Raw genomic sequence first — 26189 nt, 5'->3', positions numbered from 1 at the left:
CAGGCTCCTGTACCTCCTCTCTGATGGTAGCAAGGAGACAAGGGCATGACCTGAGTGATGGGGGTCCTTAATAAGGGGCGCCGCCTTTTTGAGACATCACGGCTTGAAGATGGCCAGTTAACTTTGCGAACTGCATGCCTTTGGGAGGATGTGGGAGGGGAAGAGAGCACCTGGTGGTGGGGTAAACTCACGCATTCATAGGAGGAATGGGTGAACTCCACACAAACAGCGCCTTTGACCCTGGGGTCACTGGAGCTCTGAGACAGCAGCACTACCCGCTGCAGCAGCAGAGCGCCAGATGAAGATTGGCGGGCATGCCTCTTGCAAAATTATGCACAAACCAGGCTGAGTGGGGGTTGTGGGGGGCATACCTCCAATAGTGTGGCACTCCGTCAGCACAGCATCCAAGACTTGGCCCAGTCTCCTGTGCTCAACGTTCTGAAGTTAGATCTGAACACCCTCCCCAATGCCATGGAATAATCCAGTGAGCTCCACCTCTCGGTGAGAGACAATAGGGTCCTTTCTTTCCCGGTTCAGACGGGGGGGTGGCGTGCTCAGATTCAGATTTACAGTATTTACCACGTGTACGTCGCAGCACACAGTGAAACACATCATTTGCATTAACAATCGAACGCTGTGCTGTGGACAGCGTGTAACTGCCACCACACGTCCCCGTGCCTACATAGCAAGACAACACAATTAGAATCAAAACCAGGTTTAATATCACCAAAATATGTCACAAAATTTGTTGTTTTACGGCAATAGCACACTGCGATACTTAATAACAAGAACTATAATTTAGTGGTTAGTACATCGCCGTACAGTACAGGTGATGCTGCCACTTGTAAGGAGTTTGTACATTCTCCCCGTGACCGTGTAGGTTCCTTCCGAACGCTCCGGTTGCCACCCACAGTCCAAAGACATACTGATTGATAGGTTAATTGGTCATTGTAAATTGTCCCGTGACTAGGCTGAAATTAAATTGGGGGATTGCTGGGTGACGTGGCTCGAAGGGCCTATTCTGCGCTGTATCTAATTAATTGATCAATCAATTAATTAGATATTATTAAAAAAGGTAGTGCAAAAAGAGAGGGAAAAGCACTGAGTCATGTTCATAGGTTCATTGTCCATTCAGAAATCTAACAGCAGAGGGAAAGAAACTATTCCTGAAATGTTGAATGTGTGTCTTCAAGCTCTTGTACCTCCTTCCTGACGGTAGCAATGAGAAGACGGCATGGCCTGGGCGATGGGGTCCTTAATGATGAATGCTGCCTTTTTGAGGCATTGCTCCTTGAAGGCGTCCTGGATGCTGGGGAGACTGGTGCCCATGATGGAGCTGATTGAGTTTACAACTCTCTGCGGCCGTTTCCAATCCTGTGCCGTGGCCTCTCCATAACAGACAGTGATGCAACCAGTTCAAATGCTCTCTGTTGTGTATTTCCTGCTCTGTGTTTTTTTTCTGATTTTAAAAAACACGGCTAGAAACAGTTGATTCAAAAAAAATCACAGGATTTTTTTTCTTCGCAAAAGGAGAAAGGCGTCCGAGTTAAAAAAAAACAGAAAATGAAATAAACTCATGGGTTTATAACAATGACTACTGGGTGATAATGATCATAAATAAACAAAAAGAGCAGAAATGGAATGATAGGTGTGTTTGATTACACAAAAGACAACTGGATATTGTATACTCAGCAAATTGAGCAGCATTTTGAAGCAAATGAAATAACCAATGAAAATTTTGTGTGAATTTTGCTGAGTGCATTGGATTTAAAGACATACAGTTTGCTTTGAAGTTTAACTGCTTCAACCAAACCAGCTGAAATAAGCTTTGTTGATATCATGAAAGTAATGCAGGGACATTTAGAAATGAAACCACTGTTGATTACAGAACGCTTTAGGTTTCATAAGCAGAATCAAAAGGAAGGGGTGTCCATTTCAGCTTATGTGGCTGCATTGAAGAAATTGTCTGAGTGTTGTCAGTTCAGTGATGGGCTTAATGATGCACGGAGAAATTGTTTAGTTTGCAGAATCTTACAAGAAAACATTCAAAAACAGTTCCTAACTGAAACACAACTTATACTTAAAAGAAAAGCAACACATACAAAATGCTGAAGGAACTCAGCATCAATGGAAAAGAGTAAACAGTCGATGTTTCGGGCTGAGGCACTTCAGCAGTCCCGATGAAGGGGTTTGGCCCGAAACATTGCCTATACTCTTTTCCATAGATGCTGCCTACCCTGCTGATTTCCTCCAGCATTTTGTGAGTGTTGCTTCTGTTTAAAAGAGCAATTGAAATATTTGAAACAGAATCCGGCCCGGCTGAACAAATGGTGTTGCTGACATGACAGGGGCTTGTTGGTCGTTGTATTTCATTGTTACGAATGCCATTCCCGTGGAGTACACAATATACACCGGACCAAAGCAGATTTAAAGGCAAAACTTGCAGAAACTGCAGCAAAGTAGGACACATACGAAGAACATTTCAGGCAACCAAAAATAAATGGACTACACAGACAAGAGAAAAAGTTAAACGTCAAGTTGCACTTTCAAAAAGAGCGCCAATCTGCATGCTGTTGATGAAACATCTGATCACGATGAGAGTGACACAGGACTTTGTAGCCTTGAGATTTACAATGTGTAAACTAACAAGGAATATAGCTTACACCAGAAGTGAACAGGAAATTAATTAAGATAGAGTTGGACGCTGTCTCAGCTGTTCCACAAACTGAGGTTGAACAGCATTACAAAGATACCGAACAGAAGCCTGCAGATATCCAACTAAAAACTTATACCGGAGAAAAGATAACTCCTGTGGGAATGACATTTGTAACCGTGAAATACAACAACCAACAAGCCACACTGTGGTTGTATGTGGTAAAAACAGGAGGGCCAGCGTTGTGGGGCTGTGATTGGGTAAGATAACTACAACTTGATTAGAGATCCATCCTCCACTTGCATGTCACACCCCCTGCAATGGAGTCAACTGAAAGACAATTAAGCAAGGTGCTGTATGATGCCACAGAGGTGTTCAAGGATGGCATTAGAAAACTCAAACATATCGAAGGAAAAACAATATTAGAGAAAAATGCCGCACCCAAGTTAAAGTGCAACTGGTTCTTTATACCATCCTTGATAAAGTAGCCGGTGAGCAAGATCGCATGAGGCTTAAGGAATTGTTTCCAAGGTTGAGTTGAGCCCATGGGCATTGCCAGTGGTTCCAGTAGCCGAGAAGGATGAGTCTGTCAGAATCTGTGGTGATTTTAAGTTCATCATCAGCCCAGTACTGGAAGTAGACCAATGCCCTCTGCCCAGGATCGAGGATATCTTTGCAAACCTTTCTGGAGGGAAACACTTCAGCAAAGTGGATTTACTTGAGGCCTACCTACAGACTGAGATTGAAGAAGAGTCCAAAGTGTTTCTCACAATAAACACTCACAACACTCACTTGAATGGGTTATTTTTGGAGCACCATCTGTACCTGCACTCTGGCTGAAAGCTCATGGACCAAGTGTGAATTCTGTAAACCAAACGTCACTTAATGTGGTGACACCACTGACACACAAAGATGACACAATTGTGCTGAGAAAATTCAAGCAGTGGTGGATGCCCCAAGGCCAATGAATGTATCACAGTCATGATCCTTTTTAGGATTTATCAATTAGTATAACAGGTTTCTGCCAAATCTGAGTGTTGTGCTCAACCCTTTTAACAGCAGCAACATAAACGCAGAGGTGGGCTCGCTTTTTTTGGAGGACACAATTACAAGATCAAATTCAAGAGTACAACAAATCGTGGCTCTTCCCGTTTACCCTTGGACACTCCTCTCCATGTATCCTCCCTGATGCAAATCGGAAGCCTCCCTATTACGGCAGAGATGATCCAAAGGGAAACCAGAAAAGGCCCCACTCTGTCTCAGGTCTCTACGGCAACTCAAAGTAGTTGGAATGTGCATCAGGTATTTCAGTTCCCTCATTTTTACCAGCGCTGAGATGAACTTACCCTTGACGGAGATTGCCTTATGTGGGGATTGAGAGCTGTTGTAGCATGCAAGCTGAGAGCTGAGGTATTGGAGGAGCGACAAGCCGCTCTTCGAGGCATGGTCAAAATCAAAGTGTTGGTGCGAAGCTTTGTCCGGTGGCCTGGGATAGATTGGCAGATCAATCAGCTTGCCGTGCACCGTTCGGAATGCCAACGCATCCAGAAGATGCCAAGAGCAGCGCCTCTCCATCCCTGGGAACCGCCTGTATTTCCCTGGCAGAGGATTCATGTTGATTTTCCCAGACCATTTATGGGCATAAATTTCATGGTGGTAGTGGATGCAGTTCTAAATGGCTTGGCAGAAAGGTTTGTCCGGAGTCTAAAGAATGCACGGTGAGCAATGTCAGCAGAACACTCTGCACTGACACTGAATCAGAAGCTCACCAATTTCCTGCTTGCATATCGCAGTGGAGCACACTCCACAGCCAACAACTCACTAGCCACGCTGTTCCTGGGTCATCCCTCGCGTTCACACTGGGATCTCCTCAAACCCAATCTCAGAAGTGTGCAGGACAAAGAGCTGCTCCTCAGACAAGGAGGTTCATTGCTTCACTCCTGGACAGGCAGTCCTGGCAAGGGACTACAGAGGTGGTGAAAAGTGAGTGCTTGGAAAGACCGAGGACAGAGGAGGACCACTCCTACACAACGGAGATTGTGCCCGATATCATCTGGAGACGACATGTCGATCAGTTGAGGAGAGCGGAATCAATTGTTAGAGAAGAAAGTTGTCCAGAGCTGTCAGAACCACTTCCTGCAGCCCCAGAATCAACTCCTACAGCCTCCACATAGGAGGCCAAAGAACCTGAGATAGTTTCACAACCACTAGTCTCTCCTGCCAAGCAGAGTGACTCTCCTTGTCAGGAAAGACGTTATCCCACAAGAGCAAGAAATCTTCCACAGCAATGAAATCTTCAGGCCTGAATGGGACAATTTAAAATTTACAATACCCTTTGCTGTGGATGTTTATATAGTAGTCATATTATATAGTATACCGTGTATTAAAGTAAGACAAAGTTAGCCACGTTATTCCCAGCTCCATGTTTATAGTTCGATTAGTTTCATGTTTTGGAGTTTCGAAATATTATATTCTGCACGGTACATCTGCAGAAATTGTGAGTGTCTATGGTGACAGACCAGTTCTCCTCAAACTCCTAATGAGGTACAGCCTCTATTGTGCCTACTTTGTAATTACATGTTGGGCCTTGGATGCATTGATCCTCAGAGATGTTGACACCCAGAAACTTGAAATTACTCTCCCTTTCCATTTCTAATCCCTTGATGAGGACTGGTTGTCTGTTCCCATGGATTCCCCTTCCTGAAGTCAACAATCAATTCCTTGGTCTTACCGACGCTGAGTGCAAGGTTGCCACTGTGACACCACTCACCCAGCTGATCTGTCTCACTCCCGTACGCCCTCTCATCACCGTCTGAGATTCTGCCAAGAGTAGTTGTGTCATAGGCAAGTTTATAGATGGTGTTTGAGCTGTGCCTAGCCACACAGTCGTGGGTGTGGAGAGAGTAGAGCAGTGGGCGACGCACACATCTTCGAGTGTTGACTGTCAATGAGGAGGGGATGTCAGTTCTGATCTGTACAGACTGAGGCAGTCGAGCATCCATTTGCAGAGGGAGGTACAGAGGCCCAGCTATTGGAGCTTGTTGATTAGAACTGATGCTATGATTGCATTGAACGCTAAGCTGTGGTCAATAAACAGCCGTCTGACGTAGGTGATCCAAGGCCTAGTGGAGAGCCAGGGAGACTGCATCCACTGCAGGCCTATTGTGGCGATAGGCACATTGCAGAGGGTCCAGGTCCTGGCTGATGCATGAGTTGATTCTAGCCGTGACCAACCTCTCGAAGCATTTCATCACAGCAGATGTGAGTGCCACTGGGCGATAGTCTTGGAGGCAGCTCACTCTGCTCTTCTTGGGCACTGGTATGATTGTTGTCCTTTTGAAGCAGGTGGGAATCTCCAACTTTAGCAATGAGAGACTGAAGTTGTCTTTGAATTCTCCTGCAGTTGGTTGGCACAGGTTTTCAGAGCCCTTCCAGGTACTTCATCAGGGCCTGACACCTCGCGAGGATTCACTCTTTTGAAAGATCTTCTGATGTTGGCCTCTGAGACAGAGATCATGCTGCAGGGGTTCAACCACGCAGGTCTTGATGAAGCTGGTGACAACTGTGGAGTATTATGTCAGACTTGCAGGTGAATGCCTGAATATTGTTCAGTCCACCAACTCAAAGTAGTCCTGGAGGCACTCCTACACCTTCCCTGACCACATCTTCTTGCTCCTCACCACTGGTGCTGCCGTCTTTAGTCTCTGCCGACACACTGGGAGTAGAAGTACAGCCAGGTAATTGGAGTTTCCGAAATGTGGGCTTGGGATGGCATGGTAAGCTTTCTTGATGGTGGTATAACTGTGGTCAAGTGTGTAGGCTCCTCCGGTTCCACGGGTGAAGTGTTGGTTGTGATTGTTCAGACCTCTTCCAGCTCCCCTGCAATGATAGGGAAGGCATCTGAGTGTGCCGTTCCGTAATTGCTGATTACATTTGTTCAGCTCCTCCAGTGCCTACCCGATGTTGGCCTGAGGTAGACTGTACACCACTACTAAGATGATGGCAGAAAACTCCCTTGGCAGATAAGAAGGATGACATTGGACCGTTAGGTGTTTCGGGGCAGGTCGGCAGGTCTGAGACAGACCACAACGTTTGTGCGCCACGATGAGTTAATCATAAAGCATACTCCACCTCCTCTGCCTTTAAAAAACGGAGCTGTCCTGCCTTTGTGGAAAATGGTGAAGCCATTGAGCTGTAGTGCTGTGTCTGAAATTGCGGGTATGAGCCACATGCCATGTTTCCATAAAGCAGAGTGCATAGCAGTCCCTGATGTCCCTCTGATACAGCAATATTGCTCTGAGGTGTTCAGTGTCATTTTTCAGAGATTGTATTTTTGCCAGCAGGATAGTCAGGCATGGAAATCTCGACCTCTGCACTTCAATCGTTCATGTAGACTGGTGCGGCATCCCCACTTCTGTTTTCTTTTGTGACCTGAGGCTGCTGTCTGAGGTTCGTCCATTTTGAATATCAATAGATTTTTTTAAAAATGGCTTAAACCAATGCTGCTTACTGAAGTACCTAGGGCTGTGACTGTGGATTTCAGCTGTAGTAGTCCTAAACTGAAATATATTAAAAATTTCATCATTGTGATTTGGCAAGGTGGTGCCAGTGAACCACAGCCACGTTCTGTGGGCTATGTACAATACTGTTAAATATACCGCTTTTGAATCACTCTCACTGCAATCTGCAGCATGTAATTTTCTTCTAAGCAAGATACTTTTAAATCAACGTAGTGATCTACAGTTTTCACGATAGTCTGAGGGACTTGGTGGACCAAGCAGGTATGGCACCTTTAAGCAGACGAAAGTTCTTCGCCATGGCTGGTAGCGAGGCAGGAGAGGTTGATTCCAAGCTGGGCTGAAACACGGAGGGATAAGGCCCCCTCTACCCAATGCGTTGTTAGCAAGTGTGCAGTCGCTGCAGAACGAAAGTGTGGACTTGAAGGCAAGATTGCTGTATGGGACAGAAACGAGAGACTGTTGTGTCCTATGTCTGACTGAGATGAGGCTGTCTCCCAGCATGCCAAGTACAGTGGTCAGTCAGTCTCGTTCTACTGAACGGACCAAACTGCTGATTCAGAAAAGGCAAAAGGTGGAGGTGTGTGTTTCGTGGTAAACTCTCGGTGGTGCTCTGATGTGGCGGTTTTGCCGAACTCATGTTTCCCTGACCTTGAACACCTAATGGTCAAATACCATCTGCTCTATTTCCCTAGGAGGTTCTCCTCCACAATGCTGACGGCAGTCTACGTGCCACCGACGGCCTACTCAAATCAAGTGCTTGAGATGATGCCGTCTCCAAATAAGAAACAGTCCATCATGACACATTTCAAATCATCAGCATATAACCTGTGGCACCGGAGGTCCCAATATACCCCACCACTGTTATACTAAGATATGGAATGCCTACCGTGCCATGCCTAGACCATATTTGGGTAAATCTGATCACATGGCTGCCCTTCTCCTACCCGCACAGAGGCAGAGGCTAAAGAATAAAGCTCCAGAGTTTAGGAGGATGATGGCACCTAACGGTAACCCCTTCGCTTGCATCTTCAGAAACAGCTCAATTTCTACCTTTGATATCACTTTTTTACCATTTCAAGATTCTTTTGAAGGCTCTTTCCTGGAGTTTCACGCTGACTTCGGTTCTTTGTGGAAATGGGGCCCGCTCTCGGGGCCTCACGACCGCTTTTTGATATGCTAAGGATGCGGCCTGGAAGACTAACACGCCTTCAGGGTGCCGGATTTCCGTGGCTCTGGAGGCGGGCAGATTCTGGGCCGGTGCCGTCACCGCCTGGTGTGTCGTGGGAGATGGAAGATCGAAAGCGGTGAGCTGGCTGTTGGCTGTGTGCCCAGAGACGTGAGTTCTTTGGGCACAGAGCTCGGAAGGAGTGACGTAACAGACTTTTAACACCATAAATCGGCAAGTTGTTTTGTTATGTCTCCCCTCTCACTCTGAAAAGGGGACACCTCTTTTCCCCTTATTAGGGAGAGAGAGAGCCTGTGGTATGTTAAATTACCGGGTGAACGAGTAGTCTTTGGGGTACTGCAAGTCTGTGTCTTTACCGATGCTTTGTTGCACGCTGGAGTGCTTGGTGGGGGGGCGCTGATGCTTTTATTGCTGATGGGGGCGTCGTTGCTTTGTTGTTGCTTATGTGTGGGTGGGGGGAGCTGGGGGTTTTGCTTGGGGTTCTAACATTTAACTGTCGTTCGTTCTTTAGGGCACTCCTCTGTTTTCGTGGATCTTTGTGAAGAAGAAGAATTTCAGGATGTATATTGTATACATTTCTCTGACATTAAATGTATCTGTTGAAACCTATTGAGATTAGGACAACAAAGAGGTGGTCGCAGAAGGCAGAGGAGTGGCTGTGGGATCACTTTGAGTCGGTGGACTGGGCCGTGTCTAGGGTCTCATCGGTGGATTTGAGTAAGTACACCATGGCTGTCACGGGCTTCATTAAATCAGGAGTAGATGAGTGTGTCCCCACAATCCTGTTCAGAGTCTTTCCCAACCAGAAGCCCTGGAGGAACCACAATCTGCTGAGGGCCAGATCAGAGTCCTGTCCCCAAGTAAATTATAGGAGGTCCAGGTATAATCTCCAGAGAGCCATCCCACAGGCAAAGTAGCAATTTCGGACTAAACCTGAATCAATGAAGGGCGCTCAGCAGATGCGTGAGGATTTGAATACTGTCACCTCCTTCTAACGTTAAATCAGGTGACAACAGGGTTTTACTTCCAGATGAGGATCATGGAGGAACGATCATGAACTCCCACAGCCCCCCATGATTCTGTGATTTCAGTCTCTGAGGCCGACTTGTGAGTAGCCTTCAACAGGCAGAACCCGTGAAAAGCAGCGGGCCAAGTACCAAAAACCAGTAGTGATCAGCTGGCTGGAGTGTCCACTGAGATCTTTAACCTCCCGCTTCAGCAGTCTGTTTCAAGCAAGCTTCAGCTATACAGGTGCCTAAGAAGAATGTGATATCCTGCCACAATGACTATTGTCCAGTGGCACGAACATAATACCATCAAGACCATAGATATAGGAGGAGAATTAGGCCATTTGGCCCATCGAATCTGCTCCATTTCACAATGGCTGATCCAATTTTCCTCTCAGCTCCAACCTCTTGCTTTCTCCCCATATCCCTTCATGCCCTGACCAATCAATAATTTATCAACCTCTGCCTTAAATATACACAAATACTTGGCCTTCACAGCTGCCTGTGGCAACAAATTCCACAGATTCACTATTCTCTGGCTAAAAAAATTCCTCATCAGCTCCATACTGAAAGGATGCCCTCTATTCTGAGGCTGTGTCCTCTGGTCTTAGACCCTCCCACCATAGGAAACATTCTCCACATCCACTGTATCAATCTACCAACATTTGATAGATTTCAGTGAGGTCACCCCTCATTCTTCTGAATTCCGGTGAGTACAGGCCAAGAGCCATCAAACACTCTTCATACGACAAGCTGTTTAATCCTGGAACCATTTTTGTGAACCTCCTTTGAATCCTCTCCCGTTTCAGCACATCCTTTCTAAGATAAGGAGCCCAAAACTGCTCACAATACTCCAAGTGAGACCCCACCAGTGTTTCATAAAGTCTAAACGTTACATTCTTGCTTTTACATTCTATTCCTCTTGAAATGAATGCTAACATTGCTAACTTTTAGGGAATCCTGCACTAGGGCTCCCAAATCCCTTTGCACCTCAGATTTTCGTATTTTCTCTCCATTTAGAAAATAGTCAACCCTTTAATTTCTTCTACCAAAGTGCATGAGCATACTTTTCCCGACACCATATTCCATCTGCCACTTCTTTGCCCATTCTCCTAATCTGTCTAAATCCTTCTGAAGCCTCTCGCCTTCTTCAAAACTACCTGCTCCTCCAGCTATCTTCATATCATCTGCAAAATTTGCAACAAAGCCATCAATTCCATCATCAAAATCATTGACATATAACGTAAAACAAATCTGTTCCAACACAGACCTCTATGGAACATCACTAGTCACTGGCAGCCAGCCAGAAAAAGGTCCCTTTGGGCCAACTGGTGGAGCAACGACATCAGCACCAGACCCAGGAGCGGAGGTTCCCGGGTTCGAAACTAGTCGGGTCTGCTCCCGAGTACGCTTTCCATCCGTGCTCGGATGAGTGTCGAGATCGCAACTCGACCTCGTAAAATAAAGGGAAAATACTGTGAAAAGGTCTGTGTGAGGAGTGACCCGCCACACAGTCTCTCTCTCGCTCCGCACCTTGTAAAAGCCGTGAAAGAGACATCATCACGGATGCACACACGGACACGCAAACGCACACGCACGGACGCGCATGCACGCACACGCAGACGTACGCACACAGACTCGCACGCACGCAGGCACACGCCAAAAAAAAAGAAAAGAGTCCCTTTATTCCCACTCTTTGCCAATCAGCCACTGCTTTATCCATGCTAGAATCTTTCCTGTAATACCATGAGCTCGTAGCTTGTTAAGCAGCCTCCTGTGTCAAAGGCTTTCAGAAAATCCAAGTATACAACATCAACCGATTCTCCTTTGTCTATCCTGCTTGTTATTTCTTCAAAAAATTCCAACAGATTTGTCAGGCAAGAATTCCCTTGAGGAAACCATGCTGATTACGGCCTATTTTATCTAGTGCCTCCAAGTACCCTGAGACCACATCCTTAGCAATTGACTCCAACATCTTCCCAACCACTGTCAGACTAACTGGCCTGTAATTTCTTTTCTTCTGCCTCTCTCTCTTCTTGAAGAGTGGAATGACATTTGCAATTTTCCAGTCTTCCAGAACAATTCCAGAGTCTAGTGATTCTTGAAAGATCATTACTAATGCCTCCAGAATCTCTTCAGCCACATCTTTCAGAACCCTGGGGTGTAGTCCATCTGGTCCAGGTGACTTATCTACCTTCAGACCTTTCAGTTTCCCAAGAACCTTCTCCCCAGTAATAGTCACACACTTTATGACCCCTGACTCTTGGACCTTCCACCATACTGCTGGTGTCTTCCACCGTGAAGACTGATGCAAAATACTTATTCAGTTCATCTGCCATTCCCTTGTAACCCATTACTACCTCTCTGGCAATGTTTTCCAGCGGTCTGATATCCACTCTCACCTCTCTTTTACACTTTATGTATCTGAAGAAACTTTTGGTATCTTCTTTGATATTATTATCTAGCTTACTTTCATATTCCATCTTTTCCTACTTAATGATTTTATTGGTTGCCTTCTGTTGGTTTTTAAAAGCTTCCCAAACCTCTAACTTCCCACTATTTTTTGCTCTATTATATGCCCAATCTTTATAGGCCTTTATGTTGGTTTTGACTTCCCTTGTTAGCCATGGTTGTGTCACTTTCCTTTAGAATACTTCTTCCTCTTTGGGATGTATATAACCCAAGCCTTCTGAATTGCTTCCAGAAATTCCAGCTGTTGCTGCTCTGCCATTATTCTTGTCAGTGTTCTTTTCCAATCAATTTTGTCCAACTCCTCTCTCATGCCTCTGTAATTCCCTTTACTCCACTGTAATACTGATACATCTGACTCGAGCTTCTCCTTCTCAAATTTCAGGGTGAATTCCAACATATTATGATCACTTTCCCCTAAGGGTTCTTTTACTTTAAGCTCTCTAATTAATTCCAGTTCCTTGTACAACACCCAATCCAGAGTAGCTGATCTCCTAGTGGGCTCAACCATGAGCTGCTCCAAAAAGGCATCTCGTAGGCATTCCAGACATTCCCCCTCTTGGATTTTCCCAATCTACCTGACTTTCCCAATCAACCTGCATATTGAAATCCCCATGACTATTGCAACATTGCCCTTTTGGCAGGCATTTTCTATCTCCCATTGTAACTTGTTGACCACGTCCTTACTAGTACTTGGGGATCTGTATACAACTCCCATCAGGGTCCTTTTACCCTTGCAGCTCCTTAGCTCTCTCCACAATAATTCTACCCTATGTCACCTCTCTCTAATGATTTGATTTCATTTCCACAGAGATGAAATGTTCTGAGAGGTTGGTGATGAAACAAGCCAATTACTTGGATTGGCTCAAATTTGCATACCATCACAACAGGTCCACAGTAGATGCCATCTCACCGGCTCTTCACTCAACCCTGGAACATCTTTGGCAGCAAAGATACCACCAGGAGGAAGGTACAGCAGACACGGGACTTACACAACCTAGGAAGAGTTATTACCCCTCAACCATCAGGCTCGTGAACCAAAGAGGTTACTTCACTTGCCCCATCACAACCTAATGACTCACTTTCAAGGACTCTTCATCTCATGTTCTTGATATTTATCACTTATTTATTTATTTAATTATTACTCTTTCTTTCTCTGTGTATTTGCAGTTTGTTGTGTTTTGCAGACTGGTTGAATGCCCAAGTTGGGTGTGGTATTTCACTGATTCTGTTATGGTTATTGTTCTGGTACAGATTTATTGGGCATGCCCAGAAGAAAGTGAATCACAGGGCTGTATATGGTACTTTGATAATAAATTTCCTTTGAACTTTGAACTTAGAACTTTGAATATTTGGAGACCTCCATCGGAGCTGCCTGCGAAGAGTCGCCACTAAATGACGCCATCTTACCGGAAGATGCAGCAACAGGAACAAAGCAGCTGTCGTGAGCTGGATGACTGCCACCTCACAGCGCCGGAAACCCGAGTTCAATTCTAACCTCCGATACTGTTGGCGTGGAGTCTGCATGCTCACCTTGTGACCGGGTTTCATCTGGGTGTCCAGTTTCCTCCCAGCCCCCAAGGACCTGTAGAGTAATTGGCCATTTAGATTGCCCCTAGAGTGTAGGTGAGAGGCAGAACCTGAGAGAGGAATTGATGGGAGGTAGGAAGATAATAAAGTGGGGTGAGTGTAGAATAGTATAAATGGTCAGTACAGGCCCAGTGGGAGGAAGGGCCATGTGTTGTTTCTAACTCCTCAGGCTGTTACAGTGGCTCTGATTTTCTCTCTCCACAGATGCTGCCTGACCTGTTGAGCCTTCCAGCATTCTCAGGTTTCCTTCATTAGCAGTTTTTTAAAATTTCTATTCTTACACCAAGGCGTGTTGTGGATTTAAATCATACATATTTCAGGAAGACGTTCTCCAGAGGAACTGGATTGTGAAGCAGAGCAGTGTGTCGACTTGGTTACACTTGGAGTACAACACAAGTAATAAACTGGAATCTGAGAAAGCCCAGGCCTGGAATCATAACTACCAAAGTTTTTATTTATTTAGATATACAGCATGAAACAGGCTGTTCTGACACAACCAGCCGTGCCAGCCAGACGCCGACCTATCGAACCCAATCCTAAACACAGGACAATTTACAATGAACTATTATCTACTAACCGGAATGCCTTTGGACTGTGGGAGGCAATTGGAGCACCCGGAGGAATCCCACACACTCATGGAAAGGACACACAAACTTACAGTTCGTGCCGGTTTTGAACTCTGAACTGCGACTCCCCGAGCAGTAATAGCGTCGTACTAACCGCCACGCTACCGTGGCACTCCGCCAACCAGGGACAACCGAGCTGCCTGAGAGGTTGTTTCGCTGAACAAAGGAAGGGTTTGAGTTCCCATTCATTCGCAGCTTCACTGGTAAAACTGTCCTTTGCATACCAAGCCCTCTACACCATCGAGCCCATCGTCAAGGAGCTCTGCCCCAAGAAAGCACATCCAGCATCATGCATCCTCACAGTCCAGGCCATGCTCTCTTCTTGCTGCTGCCACTGAGAAGGAGGTACAGGAGCTTTAGGTCCCACACCACCAGGGTGAGGAACTGTTATTATCCCTTCAACAATCAGGCTCCTGAACCAGTGTGGATAACTTCCCTCTCTTCAACACTGAACTGATTCCACACCTAGGGACTCACTTCCAAGGACTCTACAACTCTTGTTCTCAATATTATCTATCTATCTATCTGTTTATCTGTCTGTTTATTTATTTATTTGCACAGTTTGTCTTTTGCACATTGGTTGTTTGTTAGTCTCTGTGTGGTTTTTCATTGATTCTATTGTACTTATTTGCTCTACTGCAAATGCCTGCAAGAAATGAATATCAGGGTAGGATATGGTGACATATACGTAGTTTGATATCAAATGTACTTTGAACTTTATTATGTATTCCTACTTCCCATGCCAAATGAAAGTGGTAAACTTACATCCTCCTGAATCGCTGCATTTGGTTTGGGGAGGGTGATATGCACTCTTTGTAACTCTGTGCCTACAGTGCATTGATACCTGGTTCACAGAACTTTGTAGAAATGTATAATAATAAAGAGCGTAGGATTAGGGAAGGGGTAGAAGGCAGAGGCGACCTGAGGAAGAACTTCTGCACCCAGAGGGTGGTTGGAACGTGGAACACACTGCCCGAGAGGGTGGTGGAGGCTGGCACCCTTGCAACAGTTAAGGAATACCTAGACGAGCACCTGAATCTCCATATGTAAAGAAGGCTATGGATCAAGTACCAGTAAATGGTTGTGGTATCGACTGGTGCTTGATGGTCAGTATGGACAGGGCAGGCTGGAGGGCCTGGTTTTGACTCTTGTGACTGGATGGGCACCTGGGCACAGCACTATGCTGTCATAACCCTTCTCCAACCCTGTGGAGGGCAATCGGGAAACCGTCAGGGTCAGAAGGAGTAACTCACTGCATAAAAAGGCACCTCATGAATCCAGGAATGGTCCAATTTGAAGAACAGTTCAGAACAGGTAATTAGATGAGGAGCTGGCTTCTCCCCCATGTTCCAGGTCTAGGTTGTGTGTGGGGGGGGGGGGAGTGGTGGTTGGGGTGAATTTTATTCCACACGCCACTCCAAGGGACACACTTGATAAATAAACCCCACCCACACTCAAGCTTTGCTGCTGGATCTGCTGGTAGTTACTATTTTAGCAACGTCAGCCTACACCCACGGGGTAATTGTCTCAATCATCCAGCTCACCAGAATCACTTCTTCCAGCAATAAGTGAGCTGAAGGCGGAGAGTGTAAATGCTGTCTCTGGCTCTGACGCACTAACAACAGCTTCCTCTCAGTGCTGGCCCAGGCTCCCTGACACGGTTCCAGTCACTGACACCGACAACTCGTGCAGCTTAACCAGACCAGTCCCAGTCACTGTGGAATTTAACTGAACCAGCCCCAGCAGGTGGGGTTTAACTAAACCAGTGCCAGTCAGTGTGTGACTAGTCACTAGTCACTAGACCTGGTCAGTGACTAAATTAATCTCAGTTAGTGGGGCTTTAAGTTAAACTGATCCGTTGGGGCTTCACTGAACAGGGGATTCACTCAACCAGACCCAGTTAGCAAAAGCAGCCCCAGTGGTGAGGTTTAACTAAACTAGTCCCAGTCAGTGGGATTTAACGAACTCATTCCTCCAAGAAATACAAGAATATGCGTATCTCTGTCCACACCCTGCCCCATCCATTAGTGGTGACATACTTAAATTGCAGGGGTTTTCATCTTCTCCACATTCTGATCTCCTGCTGGACCAGGAAGAACTTTGTGTCCAAGGTTTTAATATCTCAGGATAGGACTGGGTTAGTAATGCCTACTGATCAATATGTAAATATGTTCCTTGTGGGGTCAGTCGTCAAGCTTTCCCAGGCATAGGCTAGAACCAGAGTGAAATTCTCTCTAACACATCCATGATGCTAGAGGAACAGCAGATCAGGCAGCATCTATGGAAAGGAATAAACAGCTGACGTTTTGGGCCAAGACCCTTCATCAGGACCAAAATCAGATCTCGGCCCTAATTTTTGACCATAGATGCTGCCTGACCTGCCGAGTTCCCTCAGCATTTTATCTGTGTTACTCTAGATTTCCAGCATCTGCAGAATCCTCTGTGTTTAAAGCTCCCTCTTCCCACCAGCCACAGGGCAAGGCTAGATGCAATATACCAATTCCTCTACGCTGTCCCACCTAATACTTTCAGGGCTGCAGGTACATGTTTTTGATGCTGAGTCAAGCTCTTTCTAAACTGTCTGACCAAACACTCCCAGGACAGGATGGGTTAGGCTCAGATGACAGATTCTTCTACAAAGTCCCATCAGGTACTCCCAGGACGGCTACAGAGTGTGTTAGATAACAGATTGTAGCTCTGAAGGAACAGGGGCTCTGTCTGCATGTTGCTATGGTTACCTATTTGTCAAAGAGGCTTCTGTCACCATGGTGATAGCTCTCAAATTTATTCATGTAAAGTTGGTTCAAATGAATGTGCTTCCAGCTGTTATTCCTGTTGTTGATCTATTGACCTCACCCATTCTGTTGTTCATTTCAAGTGTCCAAAACTCAATTGCCTGTGTGTAAACTCACTATCCCCTTCACTCAGCCAACCTGCCCTCGATCACCTACATTTGCCTCCAATTGAGCACCACCTTGAATTTTAAAATTCTCGTTCTTGTTTTCAGATCCCTCCCTTCCAAACTCTGCCATTGTCCCCAAGACCTACAACTCCCTAACATCTCCATGTTCCTCAGATTACTTCAGCTTTGCTGGGTGTGTCTTTCGGTGCTGAGAGACTAGGCTCTGGAAATCCCTCCCTAAACCTTTTTGCCTTTCCCCTTCCTTCAAACCTCCCTCTTTAGCTCAAAGTTGAAGTCAAGGTGAATTTATTATCAAAGTATTGTATATGTACCTCCAGGGGACCACACCCTTGTTGCAGGATTTGGAGGCTTGCATTTCTCACTGACCCAGAGCGCTATGTTGGCTGAAGTCAGGGCCTTGTGCTTTGGCTCTTGGTGGGGTCACCCATGTCAGAAAGGTGAAAGGGTAGAGGCCAGATGACGAGTGGTCCACCAGCCTTCCGGGTTTGGGGGTTCAGCTCAGGATAACAACACTGACTGGTAAAACAAAACTGTTACGGAAACAGCGATGAAGAATCCTTCTATACAGACAGAGATGGAGGACCTTCATTGCTTTCTAAATGTCAACTGCATAACGAGCAATAAAGAAGTATGTAAACGTCACCACAGACTGCCTTGAGATTCATTTTCTTGCAGGCATTTACAGGGAAATAAAGGAACACAACTGAATTTATGAGAACTATACATAAACAAAGATTGGCAAATAGCCAATGTGCAAAAGAAGATAGATAGATTGCAAATAAATTGATAGATAAGACCAAGAATGCAAATTGTAGAGTCTGTTGAGGTAAATCTGTGGGTTATGGATCAGGTTGTGTAGGTAGTGGTGAATGTTTTTGTCACCAGGTGTAATCAGTCCTGACGTGGCTTGGTGTTAGTTTTCCCTTCGATGACCCTGCTACAACAACGCAGCTTGTTGTTGGGACCTCTCTGTGAGCTCCTGCTCTTTCCCAATGATCTGCTGAGTTTTCCCGACACCTAGACCCCCAATCAAAACACGAGCCTTTGCGATATTGAGCCCTCAAAAACAAGGTGGCCAAGGTTGGCAATGAAGTTCTACCCACAGAGACTCAATGAACAATCCCTCCATTACATTCCCTCTGAGAGCGGCTGTGATATTCTCCCTGAATGGTAGTGTAAATCCCTGCTCCTCTTTTACCTCTATCTCCACCTTTTCTCAAACATCAAAAACCTGGGACATTAGGCACCCATTCCTGCCCCTCTCTCAACTAAGTCTCTGTAATGGCCACAACATCATAATTCCATGTACTGATCCATGCTCTAAGGTCATCACCTTTATCCATAATACTCCTGACATTAAAATATATGTACTTCCAACTATCAATTTCATCTGACAAACAAGAGAAAATCTGCAGATGCTGGAAATCCAAGCAACACACACAAATGCTGGAGGAACTCAGCAGGGCAGGCAACATCTGTGGAAAAAAGTACAGTTGATGTTTTGGGCTGAAACCCTTCGGCAGGACTGAAGAGAAAAAGCTGAGGAGCAGACTTGAAAGGTGGGGTGGGGGAGTGGAGAGAGAAATGTCAGGTGAAATTTGGAGGAGGAGGGATGAAGCAAGGAGCTAGGAGGTTGATTGGTGAAAGAGACAGAAGGCCATGGGAAAAAGAAGAAAGGGGGCTGGGTTTGAGAGGGAGGCGATGGGTGGGCAAGGAGATAACATGAGAGAGGGACAAGGGGATGGGAAATGGTGAAGGTGGGGGTGCTGGAGGTATTACTGAAAGTTCAGGAAATCAATGTTCATGCCATCAGGTTGGAGGCTACCAAATCAAAATATAAGGTGTTCCTCCACCCTAGGTGTGGCCTTATCACGACAGAGCAGGAGGCCTTGGGTGGACATAACAGAATGGGAATGGGAAGTGAAATTAAAATGTGTGGCCACTGGGAGATCCCCCTTGTTCTGGTGGACAGAGCGTAGATGCTCAGCGAAGCGGTCTCCCAATATACGTTGGGGCTCACCGATATACAAGAGGCCACACCTGGAGCACCAAACACAGTAAATGACTCCAAACAGACTCACAGGTGAAGTGTCACCTCACCTGGAAGGACTGTTTAGGGCCCTGAATGGTAGTGAGGGAGGAGGTGTAGGGGTGGGTGTAGCACTTGTTCCACTTGCAAGGATAAGTGCCAGGAGGGAGATCAGTGGAGAGGGATGAATGGACAAGGGAGTCATGCAGGGAGCGATCCCTGCGGAAAGTAGAAAATGGGGGGAAGGGAAAGATGTGCTTGGATCCAGTTGGAGGTGGAGGACGTTTTGTAGAATTATATGCTAGACATGGAGGCTGCTGGGGTGGTAGGTGAGGACAAGATGAACCCTATCCCGAGTAGCGTGTCGGGAGGATGGGATTAGAGCAGATGTGTGTGAAATGGGAGAGATGCGGTTGAGGGCAGCATTGATGATGGAGGAAGGGAAGCCCCTTTCTTTGAAAAAGAAGGACATCTCCTTCGTTCTAGAAGGAAAAGGCCTCATCCTGAGAGCAGATGCGGCAGAGATGGAGCAATTGAGAGAAGGGGATGGCATTTTTACAAGTAACAGGGTGGGACGAGATGTAGCCAGGTAGCTGTGAGAGTCTGTTGGTTTACAATAGACATCAGTAGACAAGCTGTCTCTGGAGACAGATATAGTGAGACCGAGAAAGGGAAGGGAAACGTCGGAAATGGACCAGGTGAATCTGAGGGCCCTGTGGAAGTTGGAGGCAAAGTGGATGAAATTGACAAACTCCACATGGGCGCAGGAAGCAGCAGCAATGCAGTCATTGATGTAGCGTAGAAAAATGCGGGGTGGTCAACAGTGTAGGCCTGCAACACAGACTGCTCCACATAGCCAACAAACAGGCAGGCATAGCTGGGTCCCGCGTGATTGCCCATGGCTACCCCTTCTGTTTGAAGGAAGGGGGAGGACCCAAAGGAGAAATTATTTAGACTGAGGACAGGTTCCGCTAGGCGGAGGAGAGTGGTACTGGAGGGGAACTGGTTGGGTCTGGTGTCCAGAGAGAAACGGAGAGCTTTGAGGCACAACCCGTCCCCAGAAGAGGTTCCAAGAAACTGCTACCCTGCCCCCTGCCACTCATTCACTTGCACTATCGTCCTATTCCTACCTAGCACGTGGCAGCAGGAGTAATCCCGAGATTACAGTCATGGAACATGGAATACAGAACAGTATAGCACAGGAACAGGCCCTTCGGCCTACAATGTTGAGCCAAACCAGCTAAAAAGTAATCAAAAAACACCCAGATACTAATCCCTCCGACCCAGACAATGTCCATATCCCTCCATCTTCCTCACATTCACGTGCCTATCTAAAAACCTCTGGTGTATTTGCCTCCACCACCACATCAGGCAGTGCATTCCAGTCACCCTCACTCTCTGAGTGTAAAACTTACCCCTCACACCCCCGGTGAACCTACCCCTCTCATCATTAATGCATGCCCTCTGGTATTAGACATCTATCTTGGAGAAACATCATCCACCCTCCAGCCCTTCCACCATAACTGTAATCCCTCGCCGACTCGAACTCTGACAAAAGAGCCCCTGTCCCCACAACAGGGTGGACATCATGGCGGGTTTTTGGAGAGAATCAGAGAGAAGCGCTGGCTAATGAAGGAGACTGGGACTTCAGGCAGCGACGAGGCAGAGTGGTGATGCGATCTCGATGCTTAGATGAATATTTCAGGAGCTGCACTGCCTGCTGCGTGCTGTAATAATCGATGGGCTGTGGGAGCTGGGACTGACCTTTATGATCACTGGCCTCCACTCTCACTGTGTACGTCCTTCCAAAAACCACAACACTTCTGAAGTCCCCCCCCTCCCCCCGCAGGACGGCCTGGGGCCGGGAGTGCTGGAGGACGGCGCCTAGCTCTTGTGGAGAGGTATCCAGGGCTGTGGACTTAACTGTGAGAGACCACGACTGAAGCCGTGAGCAGGTCAACATTAGATTGTAGTGGGTGTGAGAGCACGGACGAGGAACAACACGCGAAACGCTGGAGGAACTCAGCATGTAAGGAGGGGATGCTTGGGGCTGAGACCCTTCAACAGGACTGGAAAGGAAGGGGGAAGAAGTTTGGGATAGCGGAAGGGGTGTAAGCTGGCAAGTGAGGGGGAAGGCGGCTGGTCAGGGGAGTGGGGTGTAAAGTAAGAAGCTGGAGGGTGATAGGTGGAAGAGGTAACGTGCTGAAGAAGAAGGAATCTGATTGGAGAGGACAGTGGACCGGGGAGAAAGGGAAGGAGGAGGGGCACTAGAGGGTGGTGATGGGCAAGTGAAGAGAAGAGAAGGAGTACGAGGGATCCAGAAGGGGAGTAGAAAAGAGAGAAGGGGGAAGGGGAGCAACTACCAGAAGTAAGAGAAATCAATGTTTATGCTGTTGGATTGGAGGCTAACCAGACGGAATAGGAAGTGTTGCTCCTCCAACCTGGGAGTGGCCATGTCGAGGCAGTAGAGGAAGCCGTAGACTGACATTTTGGATTGGGCAAGGGAAGTAGAATGAAAATGGGTGATGGGTGGGAATTTCTGCATGATATTGGTGAATGGTGCTCGGGAAATGCGGAGTTAGAATACCCTTCATGTACAAGGAGAACAACAGCTCGGGATGATGCAGAACTTTCATCGGCACTGAGGGAGCTCAGCCACATGTTCAACGGGACAACGGTGGTGCGACTGCCTCCAAACTCTAGTGCTCCTGGTCAGCCCCAGCTGTCTGTGTGGAGTTTGCACGTTCTCCCTGTGACTGCATGGACTTTACTTAGGTACTCCAGTCCGCTCCCATATCCCCAGGATGTGCAGATTGGTCGCTTAAATGCCCCTACTGTATTGTGAATACGAGGAGAATCAGTTACGGGCAAAATTAGTTGGCGGTATAGGAATTTTTCTGTGAGCTGGCATGGACTTGAAGGGTTGAATGGTCTCTTTCTAAGTCACCAAGAAATGCAGAAATATGGAGGGGTTGAGTTTCTTTTGCCAGGACCAACAGTTGAGAGCAACATGCACAAAATTCTGGAGGAACCCAGCAGGCCAGGCTGCATCTATGGAGGGGGATAAAGAGTCGACCTTTAGGGCCAAAGCCCTCCACCAGAACTGGAAAGGGGAAGGAGCACAAGCTGGCAGGTGACCAGTGAGACCGGGTGGGAGTGGGGAGGGATGATGAGGTAAGAAGCTGGAAGGTGATAGGTGGAAGAGGGGAAGAGGCTGAAGAAGAAGGAACCTGATAGGAGAGGGCTGTGACCATGGGAAAAAGAAAAGGAAGCGGGGCATCAGAGGAAAATGAGGGCACGTGCGAAGGGGTGAACGGGGAGGAAGATGACGGGGAGAGCCGGGTAGAAATGACTGGAAGTTGGAGAAATCGATGTTCACACCATCGGGGCTACCCAGATAGAATATGAGGTGTTGCTCCTTCAGTCTGAGTTTGGATTCTTCTTGGCAGCATATGGAGGCCATGGACCAACATGGGAATAGGAAGGTGAATTGAGAGGAAACCAGGCAGAGTACACAACCCCTGGCTGCCTCAGATAACATAGAGGGTTTCTCATCGGGACAAAACGGTTCGAGGTGGGTAAACAATACTTGGAGGGAGTGAAGAATGAATTGCCTTGCCTTATACAGCATGTAGTTAGGATCCAGAACCTAGTGTCTGCACAGGCGTCGGAAACACAATTACTCAGAATTCCTAGAGGGAACTGGATCGACACTTGGGGAAAGCAATCTGCAGCACCATGGAGAAAGTGAAGGGAATGGCTCTATTCTGCTGTGAACTGGCATAGATTCAATGGGCTGAATGGCCTCTTTCTAAGTTGCAAAGAAATAAAGATGGAAATAATCACAGGACTGAGAAAGAAAGAACAACTGGATCAGTCTTCAGGTCAAGCATAGAAGGGCTGAACGATCAACTTCCTGCTGCCAAGCCCCGCGTTTTGCCCCGACTCACCGTCACAATGAGACCTTTCTCTTGGTAGTATTGGACCAGCGGGATGGCATTCTGCTTGAAGGTGGCGAGGCGCCGGTGGATAGCCTTGGGGTTGTTGTCAGGTCGGCCTTGTTCTGCTCGCTTCTCCAGCCTCTCCCTCAGTCGCAAGTTGGCGCAGGCAAGATAGATCACCAGGTCTGGCACACAGATCTGAGGGCAGAGAACCCGCAAGATGAGCTTCAGGGATTTGCAAAATTTGTAATTAAAAAGTCCAGAGCAATTTTGCTGCTTCAGGTTATATCTGCCCGTACCTTTACCCTCTCTTGTTGTTCAAGCTGTGGATCATAGAGGCCACTCCATCCTTACCCAAGGTAATAAGATAGACAGCAGAATTTGGCCATTTGGCTCATCAAGTCTGGTCTGCCATTTGATCACACCTGATTTAATATCCCTCGCAACCCTACTCTCCTGCCTTCTCCCCATAACCTCCAGATCAGATAAAGGGTCTTGGTCCAGATTGAAGGACTCAGCCTGAAACATCGACTGCCCATTTCCTCCAGCATTTTGTGTCTTGCTCCAGATTCTAGCACCTGCAGTCTTATGATCTGCATAATACAGGCTGACCTTGAGGGAACATTAGACAGAATCTCAGGGCTCAACTGTGTAGAGCGGGCATTGCAATATCAGGGGTATGGTTCCATGAGATCTCTGGACGGCCAGAAACAAAGCAAAATCTGAGTGTCTCACTGTCGGAGGGACGGTACTGAGGGAGTGTCACACTGTCAGAGGGACGGTCCCTCTCACTGTCGGAGGAACAGTACCGTGCGAGTGTCTCACTGTCAGAGGGACAGTCCTGAGGGAGCGCCACACTGTCAGAGGGACGGTACTGAGGGAGTGTCTCACTGTCAGAGGGGTGAACTGCAGAGTGATGCACTGCTAGAGAGTTAGTGTTGAGAGACCTTTACACGACTGGAGGGGATGGAAGGATCCCACAATGGAGGAGGTGTTGAGTTTCTCGTTAAGATGTGAAAACATTCCCCTGTCTACCCTTGGACTCTGCCAATGACATGCTGGTACTATCTGAAATATTTGACCTTTCCTACTGAAACATTGGAAAGAGTCTGAACATCAGAAAGTCCCGCGGCTGGGAGAAGTGTTCTGCGGATGCTGGGTTCTCAGAGCGATGACTGCACCTGATCGTCGAAGCAGATCGCTTGAGAGATCTCTCGGGGAAAGCCATCAATCACAAATCCCTGAGCGTCTGGGTGCTGCATCAGCTGCTGTTTAATCTCACTGATCGTCGTCTCCTGCCAAAGAAATGCAAGGGATCAGTAACGTCCTGAACTTCAGGCAGCTTGGCCCACCTCAGATGCCGTCCTGCAGGATATCACACACTGTCAGTTCAGTGGGGCCCACTGAACACAGGGAAGATCGTTTGCAGTTCTGCTCACCCACCTGCAGGAAAGACATGAATATGATGGAGAGTGCAGCGAAAATTTAGAAGGATGTTGCTGGGGCTTGAGGATCTGTGTTGTAGGGAAGGGTTGAATGGGTTTGGACTTTAATTCAGGACCGTAGGAGAATGAGGGGAGATTTGATAGCAAAATTATGAGGAGTATCGATAGGGTGAATGCAAGCAGGCTTTTCCCACTGAGGTTGAGTGGGACTACAACCAGAGGTCATGGGTTAAGGGTGAAAGGTAAAAAGTTTAAGGAGAACGTGAAGGAAAACATCCTCCCTCAGAGGGTGGTGAGAACGAGGAACCAGCTGCCTGTGGCAGTGGTGGATGGGAGGTCGAATACAGTTTTGGATAGGAACATGGATGGGAGGCGTTTGGGGTGCCTGGTGCAGATGGATGGGAGTAGACAGGTGAATAGTTTGGCATGGACTAGATGGGCTGAAGGGCCTGTTTCTGTGCTGTGGTGCCTTCTGACTCCATGAAAGCTACTGAACAGTGCTGTCAGGTGACTGTATGAAACAGATGTTTGGCAGTGTGAGGATTCACTAGTAGGCCAGCCTGTTTGTGACTAATGGCACCATCTCACCTTCAGACTGGTCTTGAACCTGACCTCCTCACATGGAGCTTCTGTAAATTTGCTGGTTACTCTGGTTCACCATCCACGCAGGCTGGCTGGTTAACTGCAGAAACCAAGTCTCACTCATTCTCGTCAGCCCTCCCACTCGCCCTTCCTCCTCTGAGAAGTGAACAGCAGCAAAGATAGAGTCAAGCTGTCATTGGGCACTACAGCACAGAAACAGGTCTTTCGGCCCATCTACTCTGTGCTGACCTGGTCTGCCTAGTCTCATCTACCCTGCACCCAGGCCATATTCCTCCAGACTCTGCTCATCCATGTTGTAATTGAACGCCCATCTACCACTTGCACTGGCAGCTCGTTCCACACCTCCCAGTGCCCTCTGAGTGAAGAAGTTCCCCTTAAGTATTTCACCTTTCACTCTAAACCTATGACATTTAGGTCTCTTCTTACCTAACCTGAGGGGAGGAAGCCTGCTTAGTCTGCTGTTAGTTTTGATCTTGGATCTTGCCACTATATGAGCAAAAACATCTACAGAAGTCTGAACCTTTCCTGGATTGGAAGACACAACTGATTGTAATTATTAAACAAATTAATATGTCCATATTTTCTATGCACAAGTTAACCTGTCACGTGCTTCCTCTGGTATTGTGTAACTGGGCGCCAGCATAGATCCGCAAGGAGGGGTGGGTGAGCAGGAAATGGGGAATGGGTTTCTTCCCAACTCAGAACCTCGTATGATCCTGTTTTTCAAATCCCTCCATCTATTTCACCCTCCCTATCTCTGTAATCTCTCCCTACCCGCTAACCCATCAGTGCTTATTCATTTCTGGCTACTGCACCCCTTTGATAGCCCTACCGTCAGCACATTGCCTTCATTTGGCCGACACGGTAGCGTAGTGGTTAGCACAGCGCTTTACAGTACCAGCGACCAGGGTTCAATTCCCGCTGCTGTCTATAAGGAGTTTGTACATTCTCTCCATGACTGTGTGGGTTTCCTCTGGGTGCTCTGGTCTCCTCCCAGAGTCCAAAAACGTACTTGATAGGTTAACTGGTCTTTATAAATTGTTCTGTGATTAGATCGGGGGATTGTCGGGTGGCGGAGCTCAAAGGGCTGGAAGAGCCTATTCCGCACTGTATCCCAAGGGCCTAATCTCTGAAATTCTTTCCCCTACCCACTCAACGTCCCTCCTTCTACCCTAAAACCTCCCCCAAACCAAATAC

The 26189-nt window shown here is 47.1% G+C and overlaps 1 protein-coding gene across 2 annotated transcripts in view; it reads right to left on the bottom strand.

Moving 5' to 3' along the window:
• The window catches only part of LOC134339422 (adenylate kinase isoenzyme 5-like), a 136415-nt gene that overhangs the window by 80016 nt on the left and 30210 nt on the right, over positions 1-26189 (bottom strand). For both annotated transcript variants that reach the window (XM_063035900.1, XM_063035899.1), the window contains exons 6-7: positions 24126-24239; positions 22954-23142 (exon numbers count right to left, since the gene is read on the bottom strand). In XM_063035900.1, coding sequence (XP_062891970.1) covers positions 22954-23142; positions 24126-24239 — 303 coding nt within the window. The remainder of the gene's footprint in view (positions 1-22953; positions 23143-24125; positions 24240-26189) is intronic.

Source organism: Mobula hypostoma, chromosome 29 (genome assembly GCF_963921235.1).
Source record: "Mobula hypostoma chromosome 29, sMobHyp1.1, whole genome shotgun sequence".
Lineage (NCBI taxonomy): Eukaryota > Metazoa > Chordata > Chondrichthyes > Myliobatiformes > Myliobatidae > Mobula > Mobula hypostoma.
The sequence above is the reverse complement of the archived record's forward strand: the minus strand, read 5'-3'. Positions and strand labels throughout refer to the sequence as shown.